General features: G+C 43.7%; 1 protein-coding gene across 1 annotated transcript; it reads left to right on the top strand.

The window, feature by feature from the left end:
• Positions 1–838: 838 nt before the first annotated feature.
• On the top strand, positions 839–5,167 carry GPX2 (glutathione peroxidase 2). The gene is made up of 2 exons (XM_061613002.1): positions 839–1,463; positions 4,208–5,167. Exons 1-2 carry the CDS (start codon positions 1,221–1,223, stop codon positions 4,556–4,558), a joined length of 594 nt encoding a protein of 197 aa, XP_061468986.1. The 5' UTR covers positions 839–1,220; the 3' UTR covers positions 4,559–5,167.
• Positions 5,168–9,119: the final 3,952 nt, after the last annotated feature.

Below are 9,119 nucleotides of genomic sequence, written 5' to 3'. Positions count from 1 at the left end.
AAAAGATCAGCCAATCTTTTCTAAAAAACACACATTTTTTCACTCAAAAGTTGTGGAATGCTACCTTATATTTTATGCAATCACTAGTAATTTTCTTCTTGACTTAACCACTTTTTTGTATGCAACTCATTCTGTTGTTAGTTCTGCTTTCTACCTCAGTGGCTATGTTCTACATCCACTGCCTTGGAATTGCAAGTGGGAAGAGTGCTTTTGCACACAGGTCCTGCTTGCGGGCTTCCCAAAGGCATCTGGTTGACCACTGGGAGAAAAGGATGCTGGACTAGATGGGCCTTTGGCCTGATCCAGCAGGGCTCTTCTTATGTTCTTATTTTCTATTACCCAGGTACCTCCTATCGTCATTGTCCATATGAAGCTGTAAATGCAGCTGTAAATATCATTGATTTCACTAGGCACTTATAAGCGGTCTACTTTAGCTGGGCCACACCCATTTTACAATAAAGTTATCTAAACCAGATATATCCATCCCCCCCCAGCATTTTCTCCTTTCCCATGAAGAATTCAAAACTCTGGTGCTGCTGGAAGGTTGCCCAGAAGGGAATGTGACCCTTGAACTTAAAAAAGGTCCCCCAGTCCTGCTATAAAATGGTTTAGAACAGAATTTATTCATTACAATACACCCCCAATGGTTATTTTATTTTCATCTTTTGAGTACTACAGATATACATACTGACTCTGATCTCATCTTGCAAATGTGCCTGCACTGGGGTTTTCAAGAAGCTTTGCGCTATGGACTTATCCAGTACCAAGTCTTTAATTGTGCTCAGCCTAACAACCACCCTTGAATGCTACTGTAATAGCAACAAATCACTGTATTTTCATTCTCCCAACCCAGGTTGCAATCCTAAGCACACTGACTAGGGAGTAAGTGCCAGTGAATGCAGTGGGACTTACTTCTGAGGACTGTGCTGTCATTCTCAGAGTCACGCTGCTTTGTCTTCAGCAGCATAAATTATTGAGAGTTGGCCTCCGTATCACAGTGGCTTGGATATCCTTCCTGAGCTACAGGCTTGCAATGGAACATACAGTGACCTGACCTGCGGCTTTGTTCCAAATCAGCAAAGAGCTGGATCAGTAACAGGCAACGGCTCCACTTTCTGCACACCACCCCAGGAATCGGGTGCAGCCAATCACGTGAGCCTGCAGAGAAGCATTTTAAGCAAGTAATTGTACTGGCAAGGCACTCAGTTGTGGTTCTGTTGATGCCCATGGTCCTCGCAGCCATGACTCCCATAGCCAAATCCTTCTATGACCTCAATGCCACTGACCTCCAAGGGGAAAAAGTGGATTTCAACAATTTCAGGGGGAGAGTGGTTTTGATAGAAAATGTGGCCTCCCTCTGAGGTACAACCGTGAGGGATTATACCCAGATGAACCAGCTGCAGAGCAAATATCCTCGACGGCTGGTTGTGTTAGGTTTCCCTTGCAACCAGTTTGGCTATCAGGTAAGTGACTTGGCTCATTCTCTCTTTAGCCAGCACTTCTTGCCATCTCTGTGTAGAAACACAGGAAATTGCCTTATAGCATGTCAGATCATTGGTCCATCTAACTCAGTATTGTCCACACTGACTGGCAGCTGCACTCCAGCTACCTGTTTCACGAAAGGGTCCTTCCCAGCCCTACCTGGAGACCCTGGGGATTGAGCCTGGAACCTTTTGCACACAAAGCCGATGCTCTCCCATGGAGTTACAGCTCTTCCCTCAACAGCAAAATAATTCTCTTCAGCACACTATCATCGTTTATTTGCGAGTCCTTTGAGTCTGTAGAAACGTAGGAATTGCAGCCCCAATTAAATAGAGACATACCTGGGAATCAAGCTGTATGTGTACTGGAACCAGAATTATTTGGAAGTTTTGAGCCCAGGAAAATTATTTTGAGCTAGACCAGAACAGTATGATTCCAAAGTAGAGATGTGAAAGCCCAGAAAAAATCTGGGGAAAATCAGAAAAAAACATTTTCCCTAGTTGTTTTCTTCAATTTTTTTTAAAACCTGAAAAATTTTGAAAAAGAGAGGGAACTGTTTCCCCTCTAATATTTCTATTCTCTCCCCCCCTGGGATTTCACATGTCTATTACTGAGAAATTGGAGAGCCAGTGTGGCGTAGTGGTTAAGGTGCTGGACTACGACCTGGGAGACAAGGGTTCAATTCCCCACACAGCCATGAAGCTCACTGGGTGACCTTGGGCCAGTCACTGCCTCTCAGCCTCAGAGGAAGGCAATGGTAAACCACCTCTGAATACCGCTTACCACGAAAACCCTATTCATAGGGTCACCATAAGTCGGAATTGACTTGAAGGTAGTTGTTCTTCTATTACTGAGAAATTATCTATGCCAGTTGGAAGTTTGATTGTTTAGACCATTGTGACCGTGGCGCTCTGACAACTTGCATCAGATGATGAGCTTGCCCTCAATCCATGTGAATATTTTTATTGCCAATCATGCCAAGTGCCCTGGAAGGCTAATCCCTACCACTACCTATCAGTGCTGGGATAAATGATGCTTCTCTAGTGATAATGCATAGGCTTTGCTCTAGCACACTAAACATGTTACTTTGTCCCTTTAACTGGAGACAGCAAAGAAGATTGTAGAAGTAGCTCTGCAGTTTGTGCATCATCAATCTAGGAGCTAGCTATATGAATTTTGTAAAGATGCTTTCAGAAATAGGAATGACTGGCAGCAGGATTGTTTGTCTCTCTAAAGTGCAAACACTTGGGAGTAAATCCCACTGAACAAGGGCTTACCACTGAGTAAACATGCACAGGATTGGACTGTAAATTGTACGGTGACAGAACAAACCTAAAATAGGCAATTCAATCTAGACCTTATTAGACCCACAGAGCTTAGAAGGACCCACCATAATTGCCAATCCACCCTCCCAACCTACACACAACCACCTCTATGCTAACTCCAGTAGGCAGCTCCTTCCTGTATCCCAAACACTCATCACAAAAGGACCTGAGCATAAAACAATGCCATTGGCCAGCCTACCCAAGGAGAAAATATTATTGGCTCTATCGTTTCCAGTTGTGAAAGTCTGACACCCTAGAACAAGAGTAGCAAATCTTTCTTTATTGGCCTGAGGGCCATATTCACTCATATGGGGGCCACATGCCAGCAGAGGGCCAAGACAAGAGAGTGTGGCCAAAGTGGATGCAGCCACTCCTCTCACACACACAATTCATACACCTTAGGCAGCAGCTTTCCTTTGCTTCACTTCCCATCCTCTCCTCTTGCCAAATTATCCCTGTAAAATTTTATTTATTTATTATTTGATTTATATCCCGCCCTTCCTCCCAGCAGGAACCCCTTTAAAGTTTAAACTTTAAAATCTCCTTTAAAGTTTTAAAAATCAAACATGTCTTCATAAAACTAAAAAGCAATACAAGCAAGTTTGCTGCACGTAGGACTTAACATAATCCAGCTAACTTTTAGACAGTGAAGGCTGGTCCATTAAGGGCAAATGGGGCACTGCCCCACCAACTTCAGTCTTGATTCTTCCCAGTCTACCTGCCTTCTTACATCTAGTCTAGAGGGTGGCCCTGCATGCCACTCCCTCCTCCTTAGTTTCTCAGTGTTGCCCTTGTAGAACTCAGCAGGGAGGAGGCTGGGGACAAAACTCGAAGTAGTTGGCTCTGCCGGACATTGGATCTAACTCTGCCTATAATTGGCTCTGGTTCTACTTACTGTTGGCTCCCCTGCCTTCCGCCCCACCAGTCCTAATGTGCACCAGCCATCACTGCTTTTAGAGTCAGCATTTTACAATTCCAGATAGAATTCTAGGGTGTAGAAGTAGTATGGGTACTCCAATATGCCAAAGGAACAGGAAAAAGAAGCTTTATCTCACTAGTCAAAATGAAGACACTACATTAGAAACCAAATATCCCTTATAAATGCATTTATAAAATCTTGCTTTGAAACCAGTCAGATTTCTTGTTCCCACACCTGTTCTAGGGAGCCTACCCCAGGATTTTGTGCATGTCCACTAGTATGAACTTCAGTTCCTGCAGGAAAAACACTTTCATATAAGCCAAATTAGCCATGCATTCAAGGATAGTATGAGTGTGAGACTGCATCTAAATGGCCATTGTGGCATTGATGCCATTGTGAGGTGAAAGGAATAGGCCAGTTTTGACCATATTCTGTACAGGGTGTTCCATTGTTCATCATGCTATCTGTTTCTCTCCAATAGGATAATTGCACTAACGAAGAGATTCTCAACAGCCTAAAGCATGTGCGGCCTGGGTCTGGATTTGAACCCAATTTCACCCTTTGCCAGAAATGTGAGGTGAACGGCAAGAACACCCACTCTGTCTTTGCATATCTGAAGGACAAACTTCCCTACCCAGACGACAACCCCTCTTGCTTTATGATGGAACCCAAGTTTATCATGTGGAGCCCCGTGCACCGCCATGACATCTCCTGGAACTTTGAGAAGTTCCTGGTGGGACCTGAAGGAGAGCCTTTCAGGCGCTACAGCCCCCGATTCCTCACCATCAACATTGAGCCCGACATCCAGCGCCTTCTGAAGCTTGCCAAATAGAGGAAAATGAGCATCCCCAAGATGATTCCAGTGGAAGCTGGTCCATTAGGGTTAATGGGACACTGACTTACCAACCTCAGTCTGCCCTTAGCCAGCACCTGCCTGCCTTCTTACGTATAACCAGCCCAGGAGGTGGCACTGGCAGTCAGCTTCCTTCTCCTTCTCCTATGTATTGCCTTTGTAGAACTCAGCAGGGATGAGGATGGGGTCAAAACTAGCTTTAGTTGCCTCTGCATGTGAACAGCTCCACCTACTTTTGGGCCTCCCTGCCTTCCGCTCTGCCAGTCCCAATGGGCACCAGCCACCACTGGATTATTTTAATGACCTTTATGAAGCAAGGTGGGTCAGAAAAATAGCTTGAAATTAACTGCGCTGTGATTGCATCTCCTCCCTGCCCATCTGTAAAACCAGTCAAAGAAACACCCCCACGCCCCAATTTCCCCCTCTTCCCTTTTGGTTTGAGGTGCTGCATCCCAGCTCCTGACAGAGCCAACATCAGGCTTTTACTGTGTGACGGTGCCCTCCTAAAGTTCAATGGAGGGAGCCTGAAAGGCGTAAAGGTGCTGATCACCTGGCCCTTGCTTGCTGGGCACTATTTGTTTCATGAGTAAAATAAATGCATTGAAAAGCTCACACACACCCCTTTGTTTTCTTATCACACAACTTGAAAATTCCCTGATACAATGCAGGGTTTTTTTTTCCTGTGACAGTATGGATGAAACTGAATTGTAATATCCCAACCAGGCTTTTTTGTCTGCTTAGATGTCGGGACTACATGCTGTTGGATAATTTAACCACTGTCAAGCTTTGCAGAGGAAATAATAAAATGCTCAGCTTTATCCTAGTCCTTAGTGCTAGCACAACACACATAAATTTGGCTTTGCTCTCGACCAAAGTAGACCATAATCTTTCAATGTAAGTGGCAACAACTCCTCCTAATACAGGGAAAGATCAGGCAATGCAAATTATAGGACTCTTGCCGTCCACCCCCACTCCACTTTTGATTTTATAGAAATCAGCAATACCAAACTACTCTTGGTTCTGCTTTTATCCTGCTGGTTGAACTCAGGTGAGCCTTTACGTTGCTGCTGTTTTTCTTTCCACATTTTGCCTGTTCACGGAAAACTCTTTGGACCTTGCTGTACTCGTTATATTCTTATACACATCTCAGGAAACCATCAGAAGCCCTCTGCCATTTCATAAAAACATTACCTCGCTCCCTTCAATCACAGGGGGCAGTTTACTCCCATGTTTAATTGAAGGCAGATACAATGCACACTGCCCAAATGTAAGACTTGGATTTGAGGGGCAAGCACCTGGCATCCACTACAGAAAAGCTGAACTGGTTCCATGAATTCTGCAGCCAGATGAAATGACTGCAGTTCTGTTTATCATCCACTCCACGCACCCATCCCCAGTGCTCATCCGACACTGGCAGCCTGCAGCATTCCCTGCAGCTGCCACTCTGTCCAGCAGCTGGGGAAAGCTGCCCATACAGGTAAAGCATTTGACAACAGTGCAGAATCGCTTCTAAAGCTGTGCAGATAAAAGAGGGCCACGTGAGGCCAGCACACAAGGTGATATTGTTGTATGAATAAGGAAAAAGGCAAACTGAGCATGTCTAGACAAAATGCCTTTCCTTGAAGGAGATGATAGCCTGCTACAGTATATGCTGGCCCTGCACTGGAGATTTCATAGCTGAGTTTCATTATGAACTTTTCACTGGCCAATCCTGCTTCCCTGCAGCTGTCTTGTGCTTGCAACCTGGCAGCTTTACTCCCAGTCTCTATACAATCACACACCCAGCTTATTCAATAAACACCTATTCAAGATCCAGGGGAGCCTGATGCAGCGCCACCAGTGGCTCTTCCACTCTCGCCACACATATTACAGAAGTTTGGACTGCAAAGAGCAGAAGGAACAATCATACAGAGCGCAGATGTCCCTCAGACACGATACAGCTTCCTCCAGGTATCTTAGTATGCTCTAGGGAGGAAAACTACCTTTTGCAAATTGGGTCAACTGTTCAATGCAACGTCACTTCCATTCAAAGCAAGACCCACTCTTAAGAGGAGTCACGTAGCTAGATGGATAACGAGGGAGATTAGACTCCCACCCCAGCCACTGTCCAGCTGTCTGACCCTGGGAGAATCGCTGCGCTTGAGGAATCACGTATCTGAAAGTTGTAAAGCAAGGAGGAGGAATAAGGCATGTTGTGAGCCATGAAGAAGGGATGGGCAGGATAAACCGAACACACAAAACTTCAGTTCTTTGCAGGACCATTACTTTTAACACAATCCTACATTGCTGAATGAATGAAGTGGCTTCTGTAGCTTTCTTTGTGCACTTCAGTCTCAAGGCCTTTTTAATTTATTTACCGCACCATATTTTGTGCCAAGTCCTCCAACAAGGATAGCATGAAAAAGCAGACAAAGACCTTCCTCTACCATGATTTTGATTGGCTGCTGTACAAAAATCTTTTCCCTGAAGTACTTAAAGTGCAAGAGGTAAAAAACACGGCCAACTAATGGGTCAGATCCTATTAGACACCCACCCTCTTTTAGTCTAAAATATAAATAAATCTATGAATCTCATTACAGACTCCATTTTGTCAGGCCTTCCAGGAATTAAAATCAATACAGGCCCAACAAACTAACACTAAGCTGCAAGAACAGAGGGTTTTTTACAGAGGAGGGAAAGCAATATGCAATTCTGCCAAAGGAGCAGCTGGCTAATGTACTCTGTTAAAAAAAAAAAGATACCGCCTAGAAGTTCATTTATTTCAATAGGAAAAAAGCATATAGTAAACTCTCTCCCAATGAAATAAGAGCTGTATGGCACCCACTAGTCCCATTCAGTAAGATGGCTACAGCTTGTTTTATTTTCACTGCAAGCTATCAGTGTACACTTTCAATTTTCCAGTCAGCCATTTATGGAACAAATATTTCAACACCATGGTTCATAAAACGTTTTAATTAAGAACATAACTGTCTTGCTGTATCACATCAAAAGCCCATCTTATTAAGCACCAGTATCCTTGTACCTGCTGGTGCTCCGAAATTCTAATAAAAAAAATCAGTCCAGTTTTGAAATCAGTGGTTAAAATCAGTCCAGTTTGAAAGGTCCAGTCTGCCATCTTGATTCAGAATGGTACCCAACTGTAATCAAGCATACATGAATACCTGCTCCTTGATCTCAGGAACCATCATGCAAATTTGGTTAAGATATCTTAAGAGGTGTCCAAATGCAAAGCGAACAAGCCACTTTCTAAAACATACAGTAGATTTCATTTCCAAAACTGGCCATGGAATCTCATAAGCAAGAAATGGGAATTAGAGGCATACTGCTTCTGTTTCGTTACCATGAGTATTAGCCACCGAGTATTAGCCACATTCTCATGACCACCTAAACTTGGCAACATAATGGCTGATCTGTGCCTGTTCTGGTCATGTAGTTAAACAGCTGTGCAACTACTTCATCATACACATTTTTTTAATCATATCAAAGCAAGTGGTGGTTTTTCTGGCAGTGGTTTGATGAAACAGTGTAATTTTGGCGTGTAATGAAAATTCTTGGCTCTGGCCATGCCAAGTAATCCATGCAACCGCATCATGACTCCAGAGCTAGCAACCATGCACTCAATCCACATTTCACCACAGTAGTTTGGTCATGAGAACTAGCTTTTAGAATGCTACCCACAGCAGGCACAGAAACCGCTGTGTAATCAACTGCTACATTTTTTTCAAAATGACTGATGAAAATTCTACAACCATTGGCCCCTGCCAACTATGGTTACAAGAATGGAAGTTACTGCAGATTACAGGGTAGTATTAAATGCTAGTCCTATTCAGAGTAGACTCATTGAAGTTAATAGTAATGATTAACTTAGATTCATTAAGTTCAATGGATGTACTTTGAATAGGACTTACTGGATACAATAAGTTGTACTCAGCTGTGGGTTGCATTCAGCTGTTAGCCATACTTGAAAGTAACAGCTATGACTAAGTTAGGTCCATTAATTTCAGTGGGTCTACTCTGAGTAGGGCTTAATTGGCTACAAGCCACATATTTTAAAGCTAGGGTCCACCAATGTGGTACCATGGTTCCCTGCTCCTCCCAATTTTTTAATGGGGGGTGTTCCCTGATTGTTTTTGGTTTGGTTTGCTTGTTGCTGAGTGGGTTCGGAGCTTGACCGACTTTTCTTCTGTGAAATGGGAATTTTGTAGTGCTTATTAAACTTTCACATGTGCCCAAAAAGGTTGGGGACCTCTGCATTATAGAATGGTGTAGTGAATGAAGCATTACAGCGCTTGACTTTGTTGCCGGAGAGTAACTTCACATTTTACTCAGTCCGTCAGATGCTCCCGACTAACTTCGCTGAGCTAATGACACCCTATCCAAAGCCAAACAGAACTGGCCGTGTACCACAGGGTGGTACTGTGACTTTGGATAGAATTCTAGTTGAGGAACTAAAGTACTGCCGTACTTGATCCAATTTATTAACTATAAAATGTTAATCAAGACTTTTCCTGATGCTGAAAAGGCAACAATCTGGGCAGTT

The sequence above is a fragment of the Rhineura floridana genome, chromosome 2 (assembly GCF_030035675.1).
Source record: "Rhineura floridana isolate rRhiFlo1 chromosome 2, rRhiFlo1.hap2, whole genome shotgun sequence".
Lineage (NCBI taxonomy): Eukaryota > Metazoa > Chordata > Lepidosauria > Squamata > Rhineuridae > Rhineura > Rhineura floridana.
Note: the sequence above shows the minus strand (reverse complement) of the source record. Positions and strands in the feature narration are given on the sequence as shown.